The sequence below is a fragment of the Suillus plorans genome (genome assembly GCF_016647745.1).
Source record: "Suillus plorans strain S12 chromosome Unknown HD556scaffold_28, whole genome shotgun sequence".
Lineage (NCBI taxonomy): Eukaryota > Fungi > Basidiomycota > Agaricomycetes > Boletales > Suillaceae > Suillus > Suillus plorans.
Window position 1 is genome coordinate 262,075 of NW_024537412.1, and position 25,514 is coordinate 287,588.

At 48.2% G+C, this 25,514-nt stretch overlaps 11 protein-coding genes across 11 annotated transcripts; 6 read left to right on the forward strand and 5 right to left on the reverse strand.

Moving 5' to 3' along the window:
* Positions 1–957: 957 nt before the first annotated feature.
* HD556DRAFT_454007 (uncharacterized protein) lies at positions 958–2,951 on the forward strand. Its single transcript, XM_041310639.1, has 6 exons — positions 958–1,112; positions 1,175–1,315; positions 1,378–1,579; positions 1,633–1,846; positions 1,902–2,089; positions 2,147–2,951. Exons 1-6 carry the CDS (start codon positions 1,049–1,051, stop codon positions 2,760–2,762), a joined length of 1,425 nt encoding a protein of 474 aa, XP_041160213.1. The 5' UTR covers positions 958–1,048; the 3' UTR covers positions 2,763–2,951.
* Positions 2,952–3,060: 109 nt separating this feature from the next.
* On the reverse strand, positions 3,061–4,421 carry HD556DRAFT_1237225 (S-adenosyl-L-methionine-dependent methyltransferase; the record flags this gene model as incomplete). Its single annotated transcript, XM_041297884.1, has 7 exons — positions 3,061–3,216; positions 3,269–3,634; positions 3,696–3,780; positions 3,845–3,865; positions 3,927–3,998; positions 4,043–4,166; positions 4,220–4,421. The coding sequence occupies 7 exons, from the start codon at positions 4,419–4,421 to the stop codon at positions 3,061–3,063; spliced, it is 1,026 nt and encodes a 341-aa protein (XP_041160214.1).
* A 1,523-nt stretch (positions 4,422–5,944) lies between these two features.
* On the reverse strand, positions 5,945–7,142 carry HD556DRAFT_1443290 (DUF292-domain-containing protein; the record flags this gene model as incomplete). Its single annotated transcript, XM_041306582.1, has 8 exons — positions 5,945–6,163; positions 6,220–6,354; positions 6,415–6,509; positions 6,562–6,638; positions 6,688–6,778; positions 6,856–6,983; positions 7,044–7,054; positions 7,107–7,142. The coding sequence occupies 8 exons, from the start codon at positions 7,140–7,142 to the stop codon at positions 5,945–5,947; spliced, it is 792 nt and encodes a 263-aa protein (XP_041160215.1).
* Positions 7,143–7,572: 430 nt separating this feature from the next.
* On the forward strand, positions 7,573–9,080 carry HD556DRAFT_454718 (uncharacterized protein). The gene is made up of 3 exons (XM_041310640.1): positions 7,573–7,635; positions 7,780–8,335; positions 8,400–9,080. Exons 2-3 carry the CDS (start codon positions 7,841–7,843, stop codon positions 8,835–8,837), a joined length of 933 nt encoding a protein of 310 aa, XP_041160216.1. The 5' UTR covers positions 7,573–7,635; positions 7,780–7,840; the 3' UTR covers positions 8,838–9,080.
* A 76-nt stretch (positions 9,081–9,156) lies between these two features.
* HD556DRAFT_1443292 (GTP-binding protein RAB5) lies at positions 9,157–10,156 on the reverse strand (the record flags this gene model as incomplete). Its single annotated transcript, XM_041306583.1, has 8 exons — positions 9,157–9,287; positions 9,341–9,617; positions 9,667–9,672; positions 9,736–9,763; positions 9,813–9,873; positions 9,926–9,984; positions 10,041–10,065; positions 10,120–10,156. The coding sequence occupies 8 exons, from the start codon at positions 10,154–10,156 to the stop codon at positions 9,157–9,159; spliced, it is 624 nt and encodes a 207-aa protein (XP_041160217.1).
* Positions 10,157–10,287: 131 nt separating this feature from the next.
* Positions 10,288–13,652, forward strand: HD556DRAFT_454742 (uncharacterized protein). The gene is made up of 11 exons (XM_041310641.1): positions 10,288–10,874; positions 11,286–11,443; positions 11,520–11,624; positions 11,674–11,739; positions 11,796–11,861; positions 11,912–12,039; positions 12,090–12,120; positions 12,171–12,280; positions 12,330–12,792; positions 12,842–13,351; positions 13,404–13,652. The coding sequence occupies exons 1-11, from the start codon at positions 10,502–10,504 to the stop codon at positions 13,422–13,424; spliced, it is 2,031 nt and encodes a 676-aa protein (XP_041160218.1). The 5' UTR covers positions 10,288–10,501; the 3' UTR covers positions 13,425–13,652.
* A 1,099-nt stretch (positions 13,653–14,751) lies between these two features.
* On the reverse strand, positions 14,752–16,911 carry HD556DRAFT_1237254 (smf Mn2+ and Fe2+ transporter; the record flags this gene model as incomplete). Its single annotated transcript, XM_041297886.1, has 9 exons — positions 14,752–15,162; positions 15,214–15,326; positions 15,377–15,489; positions 15,541–15,910; positions 15,964–16,084; positions 16,142–16,428; positions 16,493–16,529; positions 16,586–16,682; positions 16,739–16,911. The coding sequence occupies 9 exons, from the start codon at positions 16,909–16,911 to the stop codon at positions 14,752–14,754; spliced, it is 1,722 nt and encodes a 573-aa protein (XP_041160219.1).
* Positions 16,912–17,105: 194 nt separating this feature from the next.
* On the reverse strand, positions 17,106–18,601 carry HD556DRAFT_454748 (ribonuclease H-like domain-containing protein). Its single transcript, XM_041310642.1, has 6 exons — positions 18,199–18,601; positions 18,094–18,148; positions 17,954–18,035; positions 17,602–17,906; positions 17,410–17,547; positions 17,106–17,353 (listed from the first exon to the last, which is right to left on the reverse strand). Exons 1-6 carry the CDS (start codon positions 18,456–18,458, stop codon positions 17,300–17,302), a joined length of 894 nt encoding a protein of 297 aa, XP_041160220.1. The 5' UTR covers positions 18,459–18,601; the 3' UTR covers positions 17,106–17,299.
* A 2,660-nt stretch (positions 18,602–21,261) lies between these two features.
* On the forward strand, positions 21,262–21,489 carry HD556DRAFT_1237499 (uncharacterized protein; the record flags this gene model as incomplete). The annotated part of the gene is made up of 1 exon (XM_041297902.1): positions 21,262–21,489. One exon carries the CDS (start codon positions 21,262–21,264, stop codon positions 21,487–21,489), a length of 228 nt encoding a protein of 75 aa, XP_041160221.1.
* Positions 21,490–21,542: 53 nt separating this feature from the next.
* Positions 21,543–23,665, forward strand: HD556DRAFT_455128 (uncharacterized protein). Its single transcript, XM_041310643.1, has 3 exons — positions 21,543–22,572; positions 22,623–23,211; positions 23,263–23,665. Exons 1-3 carry the CDS (start codon positions 21,929–21,931, stop codon positions 23,431–23,433), a joined length of 1,404 nt encoding a protein of 467 aa, XP_041160222.1. The 5' UTR covers positions 21,543–21,928; the 3' UTR covers positions 23,434–23,665.
* On the forward strand, positions 23,666–25,022 carry HD556DRAFT_455129 (uncharacterized protein). Its single transcript, XM_041310644.1, has 6 exons — positions 23,666–23,938; positions 23,999–24,148; positions 24,198–24,304; positions 24,360–24,399; positions 24,451–24,721; positions 24,777–25,022. Exons 1-6 carry the CDS (start codon positions 23,897–23,899, stop codon positions 24,959–24,961), a joined length of 795 nt encoding a protein of 264 aa, XP_041160223.1. The 5' UTR covers positions 23,666–23,896; the 3' UTR covers positions 24,962–25,022.
* The last annotated feature ends 492 nt before the right edge of the window (positions 25,023–25,514 follow it).

Sequence of the window (25,514 nt, forward strand, 5' to 3'; positions counted from 1 at the left end):
GAGGTTTTTTATTCCCCCTTTTTGTTCATTTCTAGACATAATACCGGATGTGCATCAGGCGTCTTCTGTATGGTACCATTCCTGTCCATCCGAATGATCATCCTGACTGTGGCCGCAGACCCATGGCCAGGCCGGAGCTAGTCGCCGGTAATCATTGGAAGGACGTTAAGCTTCACCCATATCACGGACGAATGAGTCACCGTTGATGGTTATTTTGACAGCAAGGGCAGGGTCGCCACGGGCCTTGAACGTACGTACTCTTCGAGATTAGCATACGTACACAACTTTGAGTTTTGAACATCCGCCACTCGACTCGTCCGTGCATGCGTGGTCGTATAGACCAGGTTTCGACCCTAAGTGCCTGCGGCGGCATGACATGGGATCGATGGCACCCTCCTACGACATCCATGACGTTGCGCGGGGTTTAGACAGATATGATTGAAGGCAGTTGATGATCCGCCTCATCTCCTCATGGGCAAAACGCAGTGCTACCAGTGCATCACCTGATGGATTTTTATAGCCGCTTCCATTATTCAATAAATCACGACCCTTGACGAGTGCATGATCGTAGAAGGCACCACTTGCTGTATTTTTGAGATAGGTTATTCTGACGACAACTTGCCGTGACATTGTACGCTAAAATTGTCTCATAGTCTCTCATGCAGCGAACACTGTCTATGTCCCTTGACGGAATTCCTGTCTCCCTGGCCAGACCCTGGCACCCACAGTAAGAAGTATCGTGGGTCCCGGGGCTGTGGCGCAATCACTCCCATGGATTTCTGGCTTACCAACCCTGTCAATTCGTGATGATCAGCGACAGCGCTGACATAGCCCAAACAAGCTGTCAATTCGATGATACGCAACATGATGAAGGCACTGATGGGCCATATTCGATAATATGTCACACCGGCATCAAAAATAGCACTACAGGCGCTTGTATATGTTGGCTCAAATCAATTCCCAACGCCTATCGAGCAAAAAGTGCCACATCGAAAAACGCGGTAGCCTCTAAGTGCTGGCCAGTGGTCACTGTATTACGCGACTTTCAATGGCAACCTCATGGAATATAACTCTGAATGATACGAGCCCAGTATTTACGTATTATCCTTACTGTGGGTTGTTTCATCGCGTTTCATTTCAATATCGATTCAAGTTGACTTGACTTGATTTACAGATGATGGTTTTGGAACGGGAAATGGCTGGCAAATCTGGTACTCGGAGACTGGATATAATACGGCATTCGCGAATCCAGGAGTTGGCATTTCAGCACATATCACCTCGCTGCCAGGTGCTAATGTTACCTTGACATTTTATGGTACGTTGAACCATTGTATGAATTCCCCCTTTGCGATCCTGAATTGGTTACGGCCGATAAAGGCACAGGGATAGAACTCCATGGAGCAGCAAATTGCACATTCGATGTCACGGTAGACGGAATTTTCTCCCCATCCCTCAGCTCTTCCAGTGATGTCCTGTACTCTTCGCAAACGCTGTCGGAAGGAACGCACACGTTCACTCTGACTGCCCACCCAACTTCAGGAGAGCAACTTGCATTTGAAAATGCTGTAATTTATATTGAGTACGTCAATAGCCAACGCAATCCGTTTCGGGAGCGCCTGAACTTTCTATCAGACAAGCAGTCCCCCAAATGGCATCATATAGTAATACGAACACCACGTTCCTCGACTATACCGGGAACTGGTCTGTTAGCACAGATACACATGTCCCTGGAAGCTTCTTCCATTTTACGGAAACCACGGGTTCAAGTGTGTCTACCACATTCGGAGGGTCATCTGCAGTGGTCCTACAAGGTATTGTAAATTGGGGTAATTGGCAATACACAGTGGTGCGCATTGCACGTCTCATTCTAAAGCCAGGGAGCTTACTTGTGAATTTATCAGTCTCTAAATGGTACCCAATCCGTACTCAACGCAAGCAGCTTCTGGTTCATTCCGGATACTACCTTGTTCTATGAAGGGGGCCTAGATCCAACACAAAATTATGTTTTAAATATTGCCGATACAAGTGAAGATGGCAACAAGTTTGCAATAAACTCCGTGAAACTCTACCAGCCCCAGCCGACCACACTGTAAGTCCACCGATCAGAAAGTTTAAGATACGGAACTGAAGCGGCTTCCTCGATAAGGTCATCGTCATCGAAGCACTCAAATACAGGCGAGATAGTTGGCGCCATCGTAGGAGTGGTCGTCTTGCTTGCCTTAGTCGTCGGTTTCCTCTTCTGGCGACGTTCACGACGCCTTAAAACAGCAATTTTGAGACGAGATTCCAACTTACTAGCAAACGAAATTCTTCCTAGGGCTCATGCTCCGCAGTTCCCCGCACTCGCTACGCCATACACTATTTCAAGCGCCACCGCCAATATTCGTCCGGAAAAATTCCCATTGATACCAATCGGCAGAAGTATTGGTGTCAATGGTACACTGCGTGAAAGGGCACATGCACGTGGTCCTGGATCTGTCACAAGTTCTTCAGGCCCATACAGCGAAGCCAGTAATAATACGGGTGGTTCTCTGTCTTCTAGTGCCCGTGGTCGGCAGCGTCCTTTGCCAACTCCACCGGTCAGTGTTTCTTCTCCTGCACTTTCTGCGGGGGAGGAGTACTATTCTCCGAGGCCATCAAGGCTGGAGCCGCCTGGACAGATACCAGACTCAGAAGTGGACAGAATACTAGAAATTATTGCTTCGCGTATAGACATGCCCGAAAGAAACCTTTCTTCTCCTCCACCCCAGTACCGAAGTTGACTCGGTTAGTCTTATTGTTCACATATGCAGGGGCATGAATACGTCCAAACACATGCCCTTTTTTTGCTTCAAGACGCTTAGATTAAGACTGGTCTGTAATCGTCTACGTCAAATATATCTTGTGTCGTGATGCCATGAAGAAAGCGTGGCTATTGCAGGTATCGAACGGTAATGAGAATGAAGAAAGAGAAAAATATCCCATGATACAGTATTCTAGTGTAATGCCCACGCGAGTCCAAATATGCCCAAGTGGTAAGTAGAATAGATGAATAAATAGGACTGGCAAGATGCACCAGAATCAAGATCTCTTACGGGCATATACGTTTTGTATACACACGTAAACAGGAGTGATTGCTTCATCCAATTCCGCCACTGCATTATTTTCCAGTTGATCCACAAATTCTTCTGATAACCCATTGCCGAGGAGCAAAGGGCGACCGGATCTCATGAATGCCTGCAAGCGCAATTAATATAAAGGGCTTTACGTCATATTCGGTTGGCATTACTTTGACGTCATCTCGCATAGTCGTCCCAATACCATTCCACCAGACACTGTTAGGGTCATTGCCCTTTAGCCACGGGGACAGTGGTATCCAGAATTCACGGTACACGACATCCTCGAATGCCGGGTGCTCGCATACCCATCGGTGCATGTGCAAGGAAGCGTCTGCATCACCGCCCCGTTGACGAACGGCTCTGTTCGCATAAGACATCCATAGAGGTGTCCACGGCGGTTCAAAGGTGCCCGCTGGGGGACAGATAGATGTTTTCTCGATGCCAGTAAAGTGGAATGGAAATTCAGTGATGTCTATTAGACCGCCTGGTCGGAGGACGTGAGCGATATGGTTAATGAGCCCCTGGTAATCCCGAATCTGGCACAGGGAGGTAACGTCAGTACTTTAAAAAAAAAATACCCGGATTGAATATACTGACACCGGAAGAAATTAATTGAGTATGGACGACGTTGAAATCGCCATAAAAGTGCTCCAGGCCGAGATTAATGTCGTCAACTTCACTTCTAAATCAAGGAAGGGATCTAGCTAAGAAAGGTAGCGCCGAATAATCGCAGCTATCTTTCTCACCTGCAATTTGGGGGCATGGATCTGCCAAGGAGTAGCTCGCTCAGGAAAGGTTAAATGAACAGGGGTTAACACAAGCACATACGTTGACTGCATGGGAACGAGATCCACAGCTACCGCAGTTGCATTTGGGAATTCTCTCGCAATGTCCATTATCCTGCACATGTGAGCATAGTTAAAAATTTCGAAAAAGAATCTCACCAGCTGCCACTGCCACAACCTAGGTCAAGGACAGCTTTGACCTCAAACTCATCCTCTGCCATGATTTCGGGCATGGGTGGTGGAAATTTGCCTATGGCTTTGCAAAATATGTCATGCTGTCTGTCTGTGCTGAGTGTTAGACTACAGGGGGATGAAAAGGGGTCACTTTAACCGCACCCAAACGGTCAAGTTCTTCATCGTCGGCTGGTAAGCGGTAGACTTCTGAATAATTGTTCAGTCCTCGTCCGTATTCTTGTCTGTACGCTTGGGCTCGTAAAGAACTTGTTGCGGAGAATACTGATGGAGCTGGGGATTGAGAACGCATAGAGACATCTATGGATGTTTTTGAGCTTGCGATGCTAAACGCGTCAAGAGACATGTCTGTATATTTGTCAGACTCGGAGTCTGAGTCGATGTCGCTGTCAGCGTCGTCAGCATGAGGAAAAGGTTGATAGGACTGGGACTGGGACATTGTGAGGGTAGAGATAGACATGGATGAAACGGCCACAGATGAAGAATTATTTATAATGGGTATGGTGGAAAGATGTCATTATAAATTCAGTCTTGATTCAGTCAAACATAAACTTCCCGGCGGAGACATGATAATTGCTCCGCACTCTGATCAAACTCCAGCCGCTGCAATCGCGTGAACGGATTTGAACCCTTCCACGTGCCCGAGGACTGTCCGGCGACTACCGGACTTCCATTTTTCCCGTCTTATCCGACTCAGCCCGAACAATCACCTTTACTAGTACTTCTCTTTCATCACTGGCTTCTCACTTTGACATCGTTTCAAGCCTAGCTTGCCATGAACCGAGGTGACACACATGTGTAAAAAATCATTTTCTCTAGCACTTGTTTACGGTTTAACGTTTGTGAACTAATCAAGGTCTGAAGGCCCCTATTAAATTCGACTCTGGAAACAATCACTAATTTCAGCTGACGGTCGGCGGATCACTATGCAACTTTTGTAGTCGCTCATTTTTTTGGAAACCGAATCTGACATACAACTACGACTGTGCGGCCGATCGCATTAATTTGGTTTACGCTGGACAGCGTCCACGCCGGTCCGTTTATGATTCTGGTAGTTCTGGAGTTTATGATTCTGACTCAACGTTCCGCCGCCGAGTTGCAACCTGCAATACTGACCGTTGGGGCAGAATCAGCCCAAAATGTGCAATTGCAATGGTCCGAAAGGCCCGCTTGAATAAAATATGCATTCTCGTGTCTATACCGTCCGTGGCGAGTTGGACATGCTCGACTGGGAAATAAACCCTACAATCTTACGTGCATAAGTCGACCGACTCGGACTAGTGGACAAAGTCGAGTGCGTCCGTTTCAGTTTTCCTTGAAGCTCCAGTTTCGATGTAGTGTTGTAATCTGCAAATTGGCGTGAGATCCCCCACCCCCAAATATTAATACGAGTACATATAATAAATTAAGCCTGGCCTCGCAGTTGATATCAAATTTTCTAATACTGACAATCAGGACTGCCGCATCAGTATTTCAAATTTGTATCAGTACGATGTCATTATGACTAGATACCGTGACGACTCGCCAATACACGTGAAGCCTGGCTCAACTTGATTGCAAGTTTATAATAATCACTCAGTGGGCGCATCCGATCAGACAAAACGTTGTTACAAATTTTCTACCCTTCCATGGGATCCGGCGGACATAAACAACGACACAAGGTTGGCGCCTCTAGTACAATCAATTCGCGCACCTGACTTGGCATAATTAAGCTGATACGTACAGCCCGGGGGTAATAGAAATCTCCGGAAGTCACTAAGATTCGTGAATCGTGATCACATAGCTTCATAAGACGGAGAATCACTGAGGTTCGGATATACACAAAAGCAGATAAGCCGCATCACACAGAGGAGGGTACACTACACCTAGTCAACGCTTCTTTAATTCCTCAAAGCGTCGTGCCAGAACGGCGAACTCGTCCTCAGCTTCCTCTTTCGAGAACTCCGTCTGGTTGGATTTTCCTCCGGCTGATACCTTCGGTTTCTCGGTTTCGTCTTCAGTCAGAAGAATATCCGGCAACTTATTAGAAATTTCCTGGGAGTACAACGGAAGCGACTCTAGTGTGTCGCTGCCTGTTGCGCCATCCTTCTGGAGAGGGCCGTCTGTATGAGATCACATCCCAATTTTAAACCGAATCAACGAACCACATTGCTCCCTTGTGCCGCAGCAGTGATTGATGAAGCAGAAGCCCACTTGACACTGTACGCTTTAGCGATCTCGCCGAGATACCCGTCAACCAACTCTTCCGAGGGTGTTTCTATGACGAGTTTCCTCATTATCTGATACAGCAGAAGAAATCGTAAGACCTCGTTTAAAATAGCCGCGGGCGACATACTTACACGTTCACTCACACAGCCACTTCGATTTTCCATCGCAGCTACGGAGAAGTCGCGCCCATACTTGTGCATCAGCATGTCGCGCAGAATCAGTAATTCTGGGGCGGAACACCAGTGAGCAGTATGATTTATGTCACAGTATTGATTCACCTTTCACTTCCGTTCTCGGAGCTGCGTGTATGATGCTACATACACCTTCGCTGATTCCGGGATCAGGGTCTCGAGTACTGCCGGTGGATGAATCAATTTCGGAAACAAATCAATAGAGCTCCATACTTTTGGTCAAGAAGGCCGAAGCGGGCGATGAGCAACTCGCAGTAGAGTTCAAGAAGCTCGTATAACTCAAGGTTCACATCTTCGTTGATGACTGGCGTCGCACGTCGCACGCACGAACATACCAAATAATTGAACAACCGATGTCCTAGCTAGGGGGAGGAAACCTACCAGCTTCTACTTTGACTCGTGCGCTCTCCGTTTTGCCCTTCTCCAGGAGAAGGGCTATATCCCTGCGAGAGCCTTTAGCGTGTGCCTCCTTCTTCTGCTGCGCTATGCGAAGCCGTTGAACGGAGAGTCTAAAGCATGCAAGAACTTATTAAGCAACGTAGCGGGAGATCATTGCGATAACGGTGTACCGAAGTTGCACCTGTGCAGGCGAAGTTCAGAAAACGTGTCATGATTATTTACAAGTTCTGCACCTTCGCCTTAGCCGTATTCCACGTTGACGGAGGCATTGTGGATTGTAGGACGACACAGCACACGATCCTGCTCCCCTTACACGGCGAACCTATATTTGGCTAGGCAACGAGGCCTGATACAAGACCAAACAGAAACGGGTCAAGTGATTGCAGTAGTTGCAACTATGCCTGAAATATACACTGACCTAAAGCTATCATTAGGCCCGATGGATACAGGTAGCTGCTCAACGAGGATGTCGATTATCTCTCAGCTCAGTCTGACGCCCATTTGCGCTCGTGCCCCAGAGCGTATCCAATGTTCATTATTAATTGTCCCGAGGTCACTCCAATTGCGATCATGACGGACAACAGCCAACCACAACCACATGGTTACTTTCCATACACGTCCCAAGTTACTACTGTGACGATTTGACGGTTGTCTCGGCGATGTGACCCAAGGTTCGCATGCGCAGGTATCGATCATTGGGTCAAAAGTGTAACCTGGTATCCTCAAATAACTACAGCTACAGTTTCAGCGCCCGTGTCACCTGTAAGTAGTGGGAATCCATGTCATGATGGTTGCAGTTGATCGTATCCCTTGTCCTTCTGAAAATCTCGTCATTCGCGCAGGGTACCTCCTTCCTTAATGATAATTGCGGCTTCCCATTGTCAAACTTGGGCCACTCATACATAGAAAGACTCACACCCCATGATCTAGGGTCTTCTTCTTCTCGAAACCCGCAGCACCTGCTACGATGCTGGCCTCGTTTTCGCCACCACAACGGCAGCCCCTCCGAGTGTTGATAGACTCCTCACTTCCTCTGGCTCATTATTCGACCTCCCCTGATTCTCCTTCTCCTTTATCCGAATACAGTTTAACGACATCGGGTCTGACGCCCAGTACAGGCGACCCCGAGTGGTTCATCTGCAACGTGATATGTATGTTTGACTTCGAGTCAGACGATCCAGATCATCTCTCGTTCACCCGCAATGAGATTCTCACTGTTGTAAAGATGGAGGAATCAGGATGGTGGGCTGCTATGCGTCCTGAGGGGGACCGTCTCGGGTGGATCCCAAGCTCTTTCGTAGAGCGTCTCACAGAAACAGCCGTAGAAGAGTCATATCAGGAGGATGTCCACCCCTGGATCCATAACCCTGAAGAAAGCAATGCGAGAAATTCCGAATCAGTCTCTGATTCGGAATGCATACAACTCGGGGACATATTGAGTTCTGTGTCAGATGTGACGAAGGTGAGCTGGCGAACATTCTGTGGTGGATATATCCACGATGGGCCATGGCTAATGCTCAATTTAGTCTTTGTTGCTACCCAGTAACCAGTTGCGTCATGAGGATTCAGGAAGGAGCAACCAAATCTATGACTCTTTCTTTAGCTTGCCCGATTATGAACCGCCACCACACGATTTAACCCGTTCTTCTTCTTCTCCGGTGCCCAGCATGCTCCAACCCTCGGTCACTCCACCCAGTCCAGTGTTCGAAGTTTCTCCCAAACCACCCGGAAAACTCGACGACCTACAATTGTCATGCTTCAGTATTGATTCAGGGCGCTCTCTTCCATTATCGCCTTATCCCCGCCGCCCCCGCCGTCTAGCGGTGCTCGTTAATGACCACGAATCATTATCGTGCCTTTCCGCTATGATCGACGGAGAACATTCGCCTGGTTTCCATTCTTTTGACAGTCCACATGTGAAAGAGACGTTTGACGTATTCAACAGGAGGTGCACGGGAAGTTGAATATCTATGATACCCAAATGCTTACCTTCCCTATCACTGCTGTTCAGGGCTAGGTCTTGAGTTGCTTGTATTTTTCGCCTAGACCATACGTGTAGCATATCATATTTTCCGCATAGAGCATTCATTGAAACTGGCTTATACAGAATCATCATACCAAGCTGATCATATCCCCGACTTCTGGCTTGATATCGGCGGCGATGAATATGTATCCTGGGAGGTTCAGCATTGAAGTAGTTATGATTACGGCTAGTAAGGGCGGGAACAGACTAAGTCAGATAAAGGGGAATTCCATACGGCATGTGTGGCATTGTACATAAAACTAGCAATTGCAAGCTTCACTACCGTGAGCTGTTGACTGCCGGTTGAGGTCTACACTCTGACGCGGAGCGCCAGATGCTGCAACGCGAGCACCACGGGCTGAGGGCGGTGCAGTCAACGGAAGCTTCTTGGCTGTGCGTCAAATCAAGTTAGAGCACAACGGTCCAATCAAAGACCGAACGCACCAATTGCATTGAAGATGGCGTTTACACCCTCTCCTGTCTTTGCGCTCGTCTCGCTCCACAGAAGACCTTCTTCATCGGCATATTTACTCGCCTCCTCCTCCGTAACTTGTCTGCGTGCGGAGAGATCCAATTTGTTGCCGCATAGAGCTATTACTATCGATGGGTCCGCTTGGCGTTGCAGTTCACGAATCCATGTCTTCGCCTTCTCCAAAGAAGCCGCTTGGGTGATGTCATACACGACAACTGCACAATTTGCGTTGCGATAGTACATTGGCGCCTATGATCTTCTAAATCAGACGTAACTCCACGAAGAGGATGAAACATACAAGAGACTAGAAGGCACGCCGTGTCGTTAATTCGCGTGATACGTGATATATGCAAATTTGGGAACTTACTTTGTATCGCTCTTGACCCGCTGTATCCCTGAGCTATATTTGAGTGTGCGCAGATACTAGGAATTTACACGACTCACCATATTTCAAACTTAACAGTTGTCTGGTCCTCTAAGGTAATTGTTTGTGTCAAGAACGCGGCTGTGTGGCCAGGAGTTCAGTGGAAGAAAATGGATTTTTGAATGGTACATACCACCAATCGTACTTTCCCGGTAATCGTCAAACTGATCTTTCACAAACCTCAGGACCAAGCTGTCGCGAGTGAGCTGGAGACTTGCGCACGAGATAATAACGACGCTCCGCATTACCTAGATTTCCCGACGGCCGACTCGCCTTAAGAAGTATTATGAGCTCAGTTTTCATAGATTTTAAACCGCGTTTATTTACCTAGAAGGACGAGCTTGAACTGAAACTGCTTCGACATCGTGGAGGGGTAACACAGAGTAAGTAGCACAAGCGGCGACTTTGACTGCGAGCAACGTCGATGATCCGCATTTGGAAGATACGATTACGTGTATTTTCTCACCCATAGCGGAAATTTTTGTTAGACGTTGACAACGGCTTCGACCCGAACCACCATCATCATCATCAGACAGCTCCTCTGTTGGTTTTCGCTTTCCGCGTATTCCTCTTGAGTTGAGACAATACTTTCAGAAGTTTATTCAGAGTTATTCTTCAGTTTTTCTCTATCTTCCCGTACACGTGTTCCACCGGATCTTTAAGCATTCACATATCAGCTCGCTTTACCCTCCACCCTCAGTAAAAGAAAATGAACCGTCATCATCCTTATGGAGGAGTTTACGAAAATCCTGCCAACAGAAGGGGTGGCCCACCAGGGCCTGGGCCGGATAGATCTTACCATCACAGAGGTGGGGCACCTCGTGGAAGAGGATTTGGCCGTGGCCGAGGCGGCCAAGGTGCACCAGGTGGTCACTTTGGCAATTACGATGGCGGTGTCTCCAACACTTATGATCAAGGGCCGCCTCAAGGCGATATGGGCCTCTACAATAATTACGACTCTGGCTCGCAAGACCCCTTCTACCAGAACGGCAGTGGTAATTATGGTAGTGGAATGCCCTCCGCTCAGTTCAATACCCAAACCCCGTCAGATGGTTACGCCCAGGGTTATGGTAATTATGAAGGTGCGCTTGAAGCTAAGACTGAAAATGAGCCAATATAGGCAGAACTTTGGCGGCGCAGCTTCGCATGGGATGCAAATTATAGCGACAAAAAAAATTGACAGGCTTATATTGCCAACGGCGAAACCTCTCATGGAGGCATCTCAGACATTAAGACGCACTCGCGAGCTTAAGCTATTCTTTAGCGAGAGCAGTGAAGTCGGAAGAAAAACTGCAGATGATGGAATCTGAGATCTCCCAGGGAATCTGCCGTCCGAATTTCACGATTGGGAGCTCAAATGTTTCGGCTGAGTTGGAGTTATCTCCGCCTCTCCTAATTTGCTGCGCTACGTCTATTTGTTCTGCCTTACCCTCAGCTTGGTTTTCTGGCACGTTGCAAGGTCTTGATCTCACTGGTATTTGATTCTTTGTCAGAAGGACCCGACGCCAACTATGACGAAGGTGGATTTGGTATGCGACCTCAGAGGCGAACTGTGCGTCGAGAACGGGATGACAAAGTCCACGATTCAATAATTGAAGAGCGAATCCAACGCGAGCGTCCCTGTCGTACTTTGTTTATACGCAACATTAAGGCGAGTCAATGAGTTGGAGGCAGCTCCACGTGTTCTGGTACGGATTTGGTTTGCTAATATTGAGCTACTTTTGTAGTATGAGACGAACAGTGAGGACGTCCGTCGTTCATTCGAAGAGCATGGAGATATCAAAACCTTTTTCGATCTCATTGCAACGCGGGGAATGGTTTTCGTGACCTTCGTAAGTTTTAAATGGAACCCCCTCCGCCATCACTAAGGCTTCGGTTCAGTACGATATCCGCGCAGCTGAGCGCGCCAGAGATCGTCTGCAGGGTTCTGAGATAAGTGGAAGACCTGTAAGCTTTCATGCACCTCACTGCGATGATCATCGATGGAATTATCGTCCTTTCAGATCGATGTTCATTATTCTCTTCCACGCGATGACCAAAAGCAAGGTGGCGATCGTGACAAGAATCAGGTTGGTAGCAATCTCGCTCATTTCTCGAATGACAACTGAATTTTGTTCAGCAATTTCAGGGTAATCTAATCGTCACACTCAAGGACTCTGTTCAGACTATCGACGATAATGAGGTCAGACGTAAATTTCAACAGTTCGGGGACGTTAAGTCGGTCACGCCTGTCGGCGATCGCGCTGAGTATGTTGGATCTTTCTCCAATCGCCTAGTTTACTGATCAGCCTATGCAGTCAACGTTATGTTGAATTCTATGATATCAGGGTCAGTTTTGATGTATGTTGGTATTATGTAAGAATATTCACCGCCCTCAGGCTTGCGACGAGGCGTTCGATCGTCTCCGACACCAAGGGTTGCAAGACGGAACCATGGACATCACGTATGCATGGGAGGAGTCTGAGATTTCTGGTCCTCCTACTCAGCGGTATGTGATATCGCATGCTATTCATCTTTGTGCTTACATGCTATGCCAGCCGTGAGCAAAAATTTGACGGTGGGCGGGACTGGGATGATAGTGGGCGCGGATTTCGAGGTCGCGGTCGCGGTAGGGGTCGCGGTGGCGGTGGCCGAGGCCGTGGCTCATTTGAGGATTGGGACCGGCGTGATGACTTCGGCAGGGATCGTGATCGCGGGCGCTTTGAAGAAGATTACAGGGGTGGTGGGCGTGGTGGTGGCGGTGGCGGCCGGGGTGGCTATGGAGACAGATTTGATTCCCGCGGTCCTTTCTCGAGTGGGCTTGGCTCGGGTTCTGGTTCGTATAACGAGCCGGCGAACGTCGCTACGTATAACCAGCCCCCACCAGCAATATCTCAGTACAACCAGCCCCCGCCAGCAACCACTCAGTATAATCAAACCCCGCCAGCAGCCCCTCAGTATAACCAGCCTCCGCCAGTGGCCACTCAGTACCATCAACCCCCGCCATCAGCCAATCAACCTGTACGTATCTGTTTCTTACAAGTGTCCCACACTGCTGACAGTTCATCAGGGTACAGGAGATCGATTGGAGCAGGCTCGCAAAGTTCAACAACTGCTTGCAGCACTGAAACAGCCCCAGAATGGCACGGGGCCGCCTCCCACGATGCAACAGGGACCGCCAGCACCAGCACCTCCCCCAAGCTCACTTGGAATGCCCCCTCCACCCCCACACCAAAATTCATACTATGCACCACCCCCCGTTCAGCAACCCGCAGCGCCTTATCCTCCTCCGCCTGGCCCCAGTGCTAACCCATATGCTCAGATGCCTTCTCAGACACCCACTCCTCAGCCAGGGCAGATGCACACTGGAATTCCTAGCTTACCTCCGAATATCCTTGCATTATTACAACAGTCGCAGGGTCAGCAGGGTCAAGGCACTGCCCCTCAACAAATGCAATCGCAATATGGAATGCCTCCTCCGCCACCTCAGTCCATGATGTCCCCACCTCCCATGTCTAGTATGCCACCCGGTGCCCCCCAGCCAGGAACTCCGAATTACCAACAACTAATGGCCATACTTGTGAGTCCGTAAGATTCCTAATGTGTACTTGTATTAACTACTTGGGATCAAGGCTTCGCAGAAAAGGTCCTAAAACGTCAACTTCTTGAACTATTGCTTGTCTGTTCTTGTGCTTATGTTACTGTTTTTCTGCGTCATTTATTTCTTTCAGGTCGATTTTTCCTTGTTGCACTTTTCGTAAGATGCCGTATAGATACGTGTTATGTTGTGTACATGCAGATTATCGTTCCTCAGTGCTCAGCGGTGCCGACGGCGAACGCGTCGCATATGCCTACGTATTTGATCTATGATGTCCCTGGTTCCTGGGTATGACACTCTAAAGTAGTGCATCCAAGTGCAAACTCAGCGTTACTCCTCAACTGCTGGGTAAATTCAGACATTAGTATGTCAAAAGGCTCGTACTGATGTCCTGAATACAGGTCCAGGTCCCCCGACTGTCACTTATGCTGGGATTGCGACTTCCCGTTACGTGTAATGCGTACGGCCTCACAGTTTTACGCCACCATGGATCACAGTGTTATTTGCAACCCACTCGTTTTCAGAGCCTCGCCCATGCAATAACATTCTAATTGCCGTTTTCAATGGAGAATGACGAAACAGCTCCGTCACAACCACAAGATGGCCAACCCGGTGAGTAGAAAGTAGTTACGAATAGACTGAGAGTTGACAATTTAAATGACCTCCTGATAGTGCTCAGACACGCTCTACTTCAGCTGCTGCCTGTGCAGTTACATTTACTTGCGCTCCCGGAACGTGGCGAGTTACTTCTCGAAAGACTGCCGTATCACGAGGACGCCAACCTGATGAAGCCAACAAAGTCAATACTGGTGGCATAGACAAACACATCCCGCCACCGATGCTGTCACTGCCGCAGTGTTGGAAGTTACATAATTTGATATGACATTGTCATCCGACTCAGATTTGATGGATAGTGTTTACTCAATTGTACCTAGCTCAGATCAACAAAGTACCCGACTTCCTTGCGCTCACTTTGATATTTGTATCGTTGCAAGATTCTCAGAACATCCCCACGGGAATAGTGCATGACAGTGCTGGATGGTAAGCAAGAGAGGCTGAGGGTGCGTTAGGATGATTAAACATGGGAAGACAGGTGATAAAAGAGATTGGAAGACGGATGATAGAAGACAGTGAAACAAAAAGACAACGGAAAGACTCAAAGCCAAGGAAGGTTAGAACATGCAAATAGGAACCGAGGCACAACAGGTGTAGAGCCAGTAGGATAAAATACACACAAACCCATAGGGTTTAATTGTTATGTCGTAGGGAAGTATACATGACTGCTAATACGCAGAACACACATGGGGATGAAAGCTTTGAGGTGTATAGCTAGATAGGCACAGAGGCACATCTCTCGTCACGCACACGGTTTGTGACTGAGCTCAGCTACCTTGCCCCATGCCTAGAGTTACAAGCACGTAGACATTAGCTACCACAATCACTAACCATATCAACCACCCGACCGACGCCATGAACTTCCCGCTGCTGAAGTCCACGAAGTCCTCAGTCTGAATTATCTCCGGGTCACCATCCAAGGATGTGAGAGCAGGCAAGAAGGAAGCTTCCGCAGGAGGACTAATGTCCGTGTGTTCTGGAGCCGTTTTGTGTACTCGCATGATGCGCGACGATGAGGTAAGGTATATCAGCGGGAATATGATGAATGGGAGGATTATCGACAGGATGACTTGACTTATAACAAGCAAGGAGTCGACGCCGTTTGGTCCCACGACGATGGCAACAATCATAGAAGGTATCAGTCCTAGCATACGCGTTAGAAGGCGGCGTACAACAGGCTGTCGTATCAGTGAGTGATGATTCTCATCACAACAAAGGATAGAGCTGACCGAGACTTTCCAGTTCAGGAATCCTTCTGAAATGCTTTGCCCTGCTACGGTGGCGACAAGAGAAGCACTTTGGCCCGATGCCAGTAAAGCGAGCGCAAAGAGTAACGCAGCAGCTATTTACAGGGATTTGTAAAGCTTACAGGACCCGAAGGATGTGACATACCTTGGCCAATCGTGTTGTTTATCAGAGTGTGGGCATCGAATAAGCTAGCTGGAGATTCAGATCCACGCGCTCCTGATCCGTAATAGAAGACTGCACTGGCGAGGATTAGTATACTTTGAAATAGTTGTTAGCCTCGATGGTAGCAAGCAATGCTAGGAGCTTACAGGGCATTGATTATGACGGCGAAGCCTAGCAGACTGGATACCACATCGACCATGGCGTGGTACAGATGGGAACGTACAAACTCTAAGGGATTATTCTCTCTATGTTTATGAGACTTTGGACGGGCATTCAACGCCTCTAACTCGGCGTGAGATACTACAAACCACGACCGGAGTTGTCGCCAGATCGCTTGTCCTAAGTATTGTAAGCGCTCGCGCCTTGGTGCGACCTCTATTCGCTCTATTTCTCGCACTTTGTCGGAAAGCGGAGAATCTGGGACAAGCGGATTTTTGCATAGTCTATCTTGGGTTGCCAGATGTGAACCCAAGAATAGACTATGGGGCATGACAGTAGCACCCAGGATCCCAACGGCTACAAGGAAGCCATGTCAACTCTTATCCGCACACTTGCATTTTATGACGTACATGTATAGAGAGCGCCGCTAGCAAAAATTGTCTGAGAAGGAACGAATCCATCGAAGGCTTGACCCCAGGCGACATTGATCTTCCCGATGATCACTGCCATGCATATCAGCACAGCAAACACCTAGACTCGTCTCATTAAACCAAACGAGGTATGGTATACACGTGTATGAGGGCTTACAAGCACAGCGATGATCCATTCAAATACTTTTGCTGGCCTAGCATGAAGAGGGTTTCCAAGGCCAAGTACCAATAAGACATCGGCGCCTGTTACCAGAACACCAGCCCAGAGTGGAAGCGCTGGAAAGAGAAGAGAGAGTGCTATTGCGGAGCCAAGGAGCTCAGCAAGATCGGTACTGACGATGGCTAATTCGGAGAGCACGTAAAGCGGGTAAAGGACTCCCCATCGCCAAAGTTTCTTATGACGTGGTCGATCGTAAAAGAGCATGCGGCAATGGGATGCGAGGTCTGACAATGACGTGTCAATAAACATGTCTATCTTCCAGGAAAACTGACATGGAGAAGTATTTACCAAGGCCAGTGACCACTCCAAGCCGACAGGCAAGAACCTGTGAAATTTGCGGTAAGTCGCTTGCACGATCGCTACGTCAAACATCCTACTCACTTGAAGAAATGCAGCGAACAAGCCTGACAAAAGTACAACGAAGAGAAGGCTATACCCGTATTGAGATCCTGCCTGAAGATCGACTCCCCAATTGCCACTTCGATTCAGCTTCAGTGAGATCGTGCCAGTTACCCGATCAGTAGAATGACTTACGGGTCAAAGTATGCGACGGAGCACACGATGCCTACGCCTGTGTGTTTCTGTGCGTGACGAAATACTGTCCATCCTGCATTATGCAGACGATCTATCCAGTGCTTTTTAGTAACAGTCGTGGTCCCATCCACAGGTGGAAGATCGAGGTTGGTTTGATTCGGAGCAGTCGTCATGAAGGTAAAACAATTGGGATCATAGACTACGGAGTCGAGTCCTTTGGCACACGATGCTTGAACGTGCCGCGGTAGTCACGGAAAGTGATGAGAATATAGGAAAGATTTGAGTCACTTTATTAAGTATTATCATATGTCATTATATAGGGTCACATCGTGGCAAATTCAAGTCTGGTTCAATGGATTTCAAGAGTTGGCCATTGGCTATTCAAACGCTTGGGAAGTTTCGTGTACCGTAGCGGTCAAAGCCCTTGATGGGTTTATTCATAGCTGGGTAGCGTGTCCCATATGTATATAAACCATGGTTAGGCGCCGATAGAAGTTCATAGAATCCCGTGTCATAAGACAAACTCCGACGTAGCCAAGGCTTGGCCAAGGCTCCTAAGGTTCAGCCTAAATCCGATTCCAAGTCATCCGTTTCAAGAAGGCAACTTGCATAGGCCTGAACACGTTATTACTCGTGAGCGCATCGAAAGCCCTGAAATTGTAATTACTGACGTCTAGTTCTGCTTGGCTGAGCAACCCTGGCTTGGGTGTATGTTCTCCTGGAGGAAATGCATCATTGGATGGCTGTGGAAGCCTGCTAGAGGAACCGCTAGATATGACAGTGGCTTGTCGTGACGTAGATGTGTCCGACTTCAATGGGATTGGCTTAGCCACGTCATACTATGCGACTAGCTTGCCAGTTACCTTGACTGGCTCAGGTACCGTCCTCGACGTCCTTGGCTTCTTTTTCAAGTCACGGGTTAGCTGCTCCCAATCCCGTTCCGGCAGCTCTGGTTGTAGAGTACCATCGTTAGCTAATCGGTCGGCGCACTCGTTGCCTTCGATTCCAACGTGACCTCTGACATGCTTGAACACGATTTTTGGTCCTGCCTGTTCCCGGGCATATAGCAATGCTGCCAAGTACCTGATCAGTTCGGCGTTCTTGACGGACTGGCCGTTGGCCGTTCGAAAGCCGTTTGCGCTCCACTTTGGAAGCCAGGATTCAAAGCCTGCAACAGGATGAGAGGAATACAACACATAGATCAACATGTCATACATTGTATGGAATACATTGAGTCTGTTTTTATCATGAGAGGACGCTGAGAGAATGGCGCGGTCTCCAATGTCCGAACGATTGCCTGCAAAATCGTTGCGAGTAAGCGAAGTATCTTGTCAAACATATTGAATATGACTTGCAATGAGCTCCGCCCTATTATTTGTTTGGTCTCCAGGACATCGTTCGGCGATATTTCTGAAGTAACGATGAGTGTCATGTGTCATTGCCCAGATGATATTTCTCGCCTAGGATCGTTCCAACCCCACCACACACCCACACCCGCAACCGAACCAACCTGTCCGTTTCCTTTACATGCACCATCAGAATAGACAACATCATAGCCAGGCTCGTCTTCTTTGACATTCGCAAGAGCAGCAGCAGCAGCAGAAGGGCGGAATGTCGACGATGTTGACGCCACACTCCGCGGCGGACTTATGGCAGGAGGCAATACCGCAGACGAGGACAGTCTTGAAGAAGGAGGGTTGAGATGCGATTCTGTGGTCATAAATGCGAGGGCTTCCGTCTCGGTGGCGAGCTTCTTGTAGACAGCACCATGAAAGTTTTTCACTTGGGCCTCGCATTCTTCCCTTCAGGAAGAAAGCTGAGCACAGGATGAGCATATCGTGCAGTCTACTGACCATGTTGGATAGACACCCGGCGTGCGTCCTTTGCGCACGGCATAATATGCTGTTTTCTGAGCTTTAGGCATACTGTTGGCTGGGGCACTGTTGCAAGACTGGCCCGGTGAACCAGTAGTGTTGAAGGGTCTCGATTTTGTAAGCAGAATAGCTTTTATCGAAGACGATCCAACTCCGCACACTCTGAATGGAAGGATCTTGGCCAGGATTGGTGAACTGATTGAACCCCAGATTGAACCATTCGACGTTGACTCGTTGATCAGGAAGCCGCCACTGCGCGTTTTTGGTGTTGCACCTAGACTAAGGTTAGGGTTTCACAACTTCGCTCCTTTCTCGTAGGTAATATAATAATAGTTGCAACGAACGATAATCATTCGTGTCAAAAATCACACCAACCCGCAAGCCGCAGGATAATGTATAGAAATTTTTGTACTGAATCTCATAGAGTATCATGTGTACATACAGATCTACAGATCTGGGCACAAGAGCCATTCCATAATTTAATGAACTACCATTATGCTAAGCTCGTACATCTTGTCCCATAACTAAAAGTTGCAAGCACATAAACAACATTAGCTACCACATTAACAAGCTGTATGTATCAGACACCTAGGTGACTCGTCATGAGCTCAGGCTGCTGGACACAGTCCTATATCCGGGTCAGAATGCACCGCAGGGAAAGAGGAAGCTGTCGATTGGATTAGTATCCTTGCGGCTTGAGAATGGTTTACGCACTCAGTGCCACTCACACGATACGGAACGACGAGGTGAAGTATGTCAACGGAAACGTGATGAATGAGAGGACTATTGATAAGATGACTTGACTCGTGATAAGCAAGAGACTATCACCACTTGGTCCATAGTGAATGGCGGCATTAGCTAGGATTATAATGCTTTAGAAGAGTGTGGGCCTCGATGGTAGCGCACTGATTATGAAGGTGAAGCCTAGAAGGCTTCAGACCACATGTTATGGTATGCATCAATCTTGAGATATTATTTTCCAAATGTTCATGAGACCTCGGACGGGCATTAAATTCTCCTTACTCGACCCCCAAGTATCGTAGGCGCTTGTGCACTGATACGACCCTTGGTCTGGACCCTCGGAGAGACAGGGGCCCGTGCAAATGATTTTTTTGGATAGCCTATCTTGGGTTGCGAGATATGGACCCAAGAATAGCCTAAGACATGACAGTAACGCCCGCTGAGCGCTCCAATGCGGCTACGATGTCAAAGTCATGTCAGCATTTATGCGATACAGGTACAAAGCGCAGCATTGACAAAGAACGAATTCATCGAAGGCTTCACCCCAGACGATATCGAGGTTCGTGATTAATGATTGTAATGCAGATGAGCACAGCAAGTACCTAGATTTGCCCCATTGAAATACTATGCAGTGCGCAAGCTTACAAATGCAGTAATGATCCATTCCGAGAACCTTCGGCACTGATCTATCACGAAAAGGGTTGCTAGGGCTAGTATCAATCAGGCATCAGCTCCAATTATCAGAACACAAGCCTAGAGTGGAAGCACTGGAAAAAGAAGATAGAAACCTGCTGCAGTTCCGAGGAGCTCACTAGTAAGATCGGTGGTCATGATGACTACCTCGGAGAGCACGTAAAGTGGGCACAGGACTAGAGTCCCGTATGGCGTGGTCGATATCTGCAGAAATGATGGATTGATTATCAAGCATGTACGGAGAAGCTGACATAGAGGAATCTGTACCAAGACCAGTGACCACACAGAGCCGATAGGCAGAAACCTGTGGAAAAATCGCTGTAAGTCCCTCGAGCATCAACACGTTGTACATCAATGATATATGAAACCATTGTGCTCAAGTGGACGCAGGCTCGCACGACAACAGAGTCCAGAGTAATGATTCATAAACTAATTCTTACACGTCAAGTCATGTTTTGAAGCGGCGTATACATTCGATGTCCCCCGATAACATGTGAATTTCTGTCAAGCGCTCTCCGACTCCCACGTTGGTGGAGGAGGAAAACAGTACGGACCTGCAAGCTCCTGTCTGTACAATTCATCTGGCAAACAACGGATGGGGTTCAAACAATACTTGAAACTATTCGTTTTGAGATCGGGAAGCGAGGCCGAGCTGGTATGCTCCGTGCCAATCAAGCCTGAGCATGCATGTGGGGGAGTGTGCGTCACCGCAGGTCGCCGTTGCGTGAGCATCGTGGGTCTACATATAGCTGTCTGGCATAGATCGCTTTATCCGGGTCATATGAATCATTTCTTTGTGCCGCAATAGGCAGTTACCCGAATTATTTCCCTCTCATACTGCAACGGGTTTCTTCCGAATGGGGACAATACCATTGCCTATTTCGGTTGCTACCTTGTATTTTGCGGCAGTCCAGGTATGGGTCTCCTTCTCCTTGAACATCCCTGCTTTGGTATATAATAGCTATGCGCGAGTTCTTACTCGTATCAACACGACCAGTTTGGTCCAATAACCTTATAACGACCTCAAGAAGACATTCTTCCAAGCAACGATTGTTTAACGCATACGTTCTTGAACAAACCGCCGTTGACATCGATCGAGGGTCCACCATCTGTACACTGTGACATATTTGCAAAGCAGATCTCTCCCATAACCATCCGCGTCGTCACGGGCAGACCAATCATTTTCCGTGCTATAATATCACATTCACGCACATAATGTCTCGCTATAACAACTACACCACTCCACCCAGATCACCAACCTTCGGCTTCTTCCCCACTGCACCCTCTGCCCCACACGCATTCTCTGCTATGCAGGGGAACCCGCGTGACTCACATAACATGTACTCGGCTCTGGGCTCATCCATGGGCTTCCAATCAAGCAGCCAGCCCAGGCAGAGCAATGGCGGGAGCTCGAACCCGCTGATGAAGTTCTACAGAAAGTGATACTTTCTCATTGTCATGATTGTCAACTGTATACATCTCGAAGGGTCACGTGTACCCCAAACCATTGTATCGATAGCATTGGAGCAAGACGGTTATGGCCAAGGAGATGAGGGGCGGAGCGCGTAAAAATAGGTACTTGCAGTGCAGATCACCCACTTCGTTCAATTATAACACTTATTTCTCCTTGAAATCCTTGTATCATCGCATAGAACGCACATATTGTATCTCTATTGTTTCATTCTGGATGCCATGAATTTATCCCTCCCCTATCATTCTAAAGTTGAGACTATATCGTCGATTGACGGACTTGCCGGCGATTCAGATTCAAAAGCGGCATTTTAAACAACGGACCGGCAAATGCCGCTAGTCAACGCAGAGTAGATCACAATTTCACCCAACTTCAAAATAGTCTTCACTTCTAGAGACAGCGACCTCCATCATGGCACCCTCGAGAGCACCAATATCACAAGAAAGTAATGTCAACAACGTATACGCGCTCTCATTACTTTCAGAGTACACTCACACTCTTGACTCCCTCCCACTCGACCTCTCTCGTAACTTTGCAGACCTCCGTGAACTCGACGCAGTTTTATCGTCCTCTATGACATCTATCACCGCAAAAATACAAAACTTGACACAGATGATCGAAGATGGCACAGTGGCAAAGCAGGACCGTCTTTTCCTACTCACAGATATAGCAGAGGAAGCTGCCCGTTTGAAACTGGGCGGCGAAGACAAGATTCGTGTGGCTTGTCAAGCCGCTGACAACCTCAAAAGCCACACTTCACATATGAGAACACTCCTTACTCTCTTACCTTCATTCGATGTATCCGCATTGAACCGCAAGACATCTTACCCCCATGTTGCTGTTCGGTCATACATGCCCACCATCGATAACTCGCGTCGCAGAAGAGGCAATTATGGATCGATCATGAATACTGCAAATCATGAAGCCAGCCCTTCCAAACGAAAACGAGCAACGAGAGAAGATGACGTAGATGTCGGAGGCGGCAAGTCGCCGCGCAAGGAGAGGACTGGGGATGGCACTGCCCAACGATCTCGAAATGGTGTTCGTTCACGAAAGTAAGTCATTTTCCGGTATATGAATTCGTCGTGTTTAGATGTCGCTTTAGGCAAGAACGTGCTGCCTCTCCCACAGAATCCGTTCTTTCTGTCATCTCGCACACTGTAGCACCAGTATCTCAAACCTATACAGGGAACTCAAGAGCTGGTGGTTCATCGAGTCGCGCTACCAATCCCTCCGGTAGACGTTCCAAGCCAAACCCTAACACATATGACGAGCCGCATGTCAATGGATCTGTCAATGGCCGACGTGACATCTGCCCCGCACCACCTTCATCAGTTTCTCACCCTTCATTACCTATACCTTACGGATCAACTGGTTTACACTCTTATGATATGCCTGGTGCTCACACACTTGCCAATGACTGGGGAGTCCCTCCTCTTGGGCAACTCGAAGGTCCAGGCATGCCTGTAGCACGGAACACACACCTCGGTCTATCGATCAGTTCTGCTACCGTCCTAACCCATAGTCTCCCGCTCGTATCTCCAAGTGAAACTCAAGCTGGTAACGCCGCAGACACGGCTACCGAAGTTGGCGAAGGTGATGGAGAGGGAGATGATAGGACTTATTGCTTCTGCGAGGGCATAAGCTATGGAGAAATGATCGCATGCGACGACGTGAATTGTGAAAGAGAATGGGTGCGTCACATCTCTCTTTGTCCTGACACGGTATATTCATCAACTCTGCAGTTTCATCTTGCATGCATTGGCCTCACGGTGCCTCCAGACGGAACATGGTTCTGCGAAGCTTGCAGGCAGAAGAAAAATGCGAAACGTGGGTCGAGGGCAAACAAGAAGCGTTCGGGTGGCGGAGGCGGCGGCGGCACGCGGTCAGGGGGCAAAGCTGCTAACAACGGATAGCGAGTTTTGGTTTGTTCTTCCACCAGTGCCCACTTCACCTCTGGCTTGGTCATTTATGTTTGCTGTCTATAATTAGCTCCACCATCTTACGCAAACCACGGACTTAAAACTTCGAGGCTAGAGGTGATGCATCGATGTCTTTGTCAGGACGTTGCACTAGTTGAATGAACTCAGATCAAGTCGCGATTATTAATGGGTATTTCCGACTCCCGAGGGCGTGGCCCCTGACTCAGCTGCTGACATACAGACAAAGGATTTCATTCCGGATGTCTGTTGATAGACCAGTGACACTAGTTCAGGATATAAATTCGCCACCTTCTATCTCTTCAACTCACATCGCAATTCTTTGCTGTCATTAATTCAAAACCACTTATCTATTCTACCACCACAGCAAAATCTACTTGTTTCTTCCTTCTGGATCTCCGTCGAAACTCTCAGGTCTAACTTAGGGTGTTGTTGACAGATGCCATCATACGCCATAACAGGGGCAGCTCGGGGGATTGGCGTACGTGCAGCTTGATTGAGCCATGATACTACGTTTCTGACGACTTTTGATTTTGACCAGTTTGAATTTGTCAATCAACTCTCTGCTGATTCTAGGAACACCATTTTCGCCCTTGTACGCAGCGAGGCCACTGCGAACAAGCTTACGGACCTAGGAAGGCATAATATCCATATTATCCAGGCTGATATCACTGACAACAAGGCTCTGAAGGTGGGGTGTCTGACACCTCGGGTAGGGGCTCGATTGACGCTTTGTCTAGTATGCTGCTGCAGAGATTTCTCGGTCAACAGGCAACTCGCTCGACTACTTGATTAATAACGCTGGCTTCGTAGAGTCTGAGAGAGCTGGTTTGACTCTCGATTCTTAGTATGATTTTTTTGGTTTACTTTGCGTTCTTGGAATGGCACTAAGTCCCATTTAGTTCCTCAGAGGAGTTGCTTACCAAGGATCTCCTGGATTCGGTATGCAGCTATCCGCATGCGAAGACAGTCAAAGCTAATGTACCTCTGTAGTTCAACGTCAACGTCGTCGGTGTCATCCACACCATCAACATATTCCTTCCGCTACTCAAGAACGGGAAAGCAAAGAAGGTCATCACTATCACTAGCGGATTGGGAGATCTTGATGTGACGATGGTCGCTGAATTCTCCAACTCTGCGCCATACTCCATCTCGAAAGCCGCAGTTAATATGGTTAATGCCAAATATGCCGCTCAATACAAGCCAGAGGGCTTTGTCTTCTTGGCGCTTAGCCCAGGACTTGTGGACACTAGCACCAGGGCCCGTATGTTTTCGCAGTATCCTCTAAGTTACCCGAAGCTGATCACTGCTAATATTAGCCACTGACAAGGAACTGCAAGAGTTTATGGCAATGATTGGGAAATTTAAAAAGCTCTTCCCCGATTTCACGGGGTCGATTACGCCAGAAACATCTGTCCGAATGCAGCTTGAGGTCATCAATTTGATCACCGTCAATGACACTGGCGCATTCATCTCACATAAAGGGAACAAGGAATGGTTGTAAGTTTCATGGGAAGTTTGATAGGCTCCAGCTTTGTACTATAAATTATACAAACGATCCGCTCGCCTGCGGACGGCTCAGTCGTGTATATGGTCATCCTCTTGGAATATTAATGAAGAGTGAACTACGCTCCCCGGTTCTCTTCCTTCAATCGTTCCCGAAAAGCACACGCGAATGACGCGCCAATTTCTCGCACTGGACAGCGCTGTGTAGAGTTCGTGCGCGAATGCATGTGTACGAAGGTTGAGTACAGCACATGGGAGTGTGAGTCTTTGGACAGTTGTTGAACGTCATCGCATGTGCAAGGTCGTGGAAATTGTTTGTGGTTGATGGTCCAACTCGAGCGCATGGGATTAAAAGTGATGCGATGGAGACAGTGCGCTTCGCGTGTCTGTGGTATCTGCACTTCGACAAACCGTTGGTGCAGAGCAGTGACGCATTTCGTAATAACCCCTTCTCCAATGACATATTTCGTTGCACTGCGCATATCGCGTTGTCCTTCAGGTCTAGGCGATGCAGAGGTGTATTCGGAGGTGTGGGACGCACCAGCTCAGGG

Bases quoted from the DNA above. Each gene is read 5' to 3' on its own strand.
- HD556DRAFT_454748 (XM_041310642.1), bottom strand. From the start codon at position 18,458: ATGACCACAGAATCGCATCTCAACCCTCCTTCTTCAAGACTGTCCTCG. The intron at 18,149-18,198 runs GCGAGAAATATC...TCGTTACTTCAG, and splicing joins TGGGGTTGGAACGATCCTAG to AAATATCGCCGAACGATGTC. The intron at 17,907-17,953 runs GTATGACATGTT...ATCCTGTTGCAG, and splicing joins CTCAATGTATTCCATACAAT to GCTTTGAATCCTGGCTTCCA.
- HD556DRAFT_454007 (XM_041310639.1), top strand. From the start codon at position 1,049: ATGGCAACCTCATGGAATATAACTCTGAATGATACGAGCCCAGTATTT. The intron at 1,580-1,632 runs GTACGTCAATAG...ACTTTCTATCAG, and splicing joins AATGCTGTAATTTATATTGA to ACAAGCAGTCCCCCAAATGG. The intron at 2,090-2,146 runs GTAAGTCCACCG...TTCCTCGATAAG, and splicing joins CAGCCCCAGCCGACCACACT to GTCATCGTCATCGAAGCACT.
- HD556DRAFT_455128 (XM_041310643.1), top strand. From the start codon at position 21,929: ATGGCACCCTCGAGAGCACCAATATCACAAGAAAGTAATGTCAACAAC. The intron at 22,573-22,622 runs GTAAGTCATTTT...ATGTCGCTTTAG, and splicing joins AATGGTGTTCGTTCACGAAA to GCAAGAACGTGCTGCCTCTC. The intron at 23,212-23,262 runs GTGCGTCACATC...TCAACTCTGCAG, and splicing joins TGAATTGTGAAAGAGAATGG to TTTCATCTTGCATGCATTGG.
- HD556DRAFT_454718 (XM_041310640.1), top strand. From the start codon at position 7,841: ATGCTGGCCTCGTTTTCGCCACCACAACGGCAGCCCCTCCGAGTGTTG. The intron at 8,336-8,399 runs GTGAGCTGGCGA...TGCTCAATTTAG, and splicing joins CTGTGTCAGATGTGACGAAG to TCTTTGTTGCTACCCAGTAA.
- HD556DRAFT_454742 (XM_041310641.1), top strand. From the start codon at position 10,502: ATGAACCGTCATCATCCTTATGGAGGAGTTTACGAAAATCCTGCCAAC. The intron at 11,862-11,911 runs GTTGGTAGCAAT...AATTTTGTTCAG, and splicing joins GCGATCGTGACAAGAATCAG to CAATTTCAGGGTAATCTAAT. The intron at 12,040-12,089 runs GTATGTTGGATC...CAGCCTATGCAG, and splicing joins CCTGTCGGCGATCGCGCTGA to TCAACGTTATGTTGAATTCT.
- HD556DRAFT_455129 (XM_041310644.1), top strand. From the start codon at position 23,897: ATGCCATCATACGCCATAACAGGGGCAGCTCGGGGGATTGGC. The intron at 24,305-24,359 runs GTATGATTTTTT...AGTCCCATTTAG, and splicing joins GGTTTGACTCTCGATTCTTA to TTCCTCAGAGGAGTTGCTTA. The intron at 24,722-24,776 runs GTATGTTTTCGC...TGCTAATATTAG, and splicing joins GGACACTAGCACCAGGGCCC to CCACTGACAAGGAACTGCAA.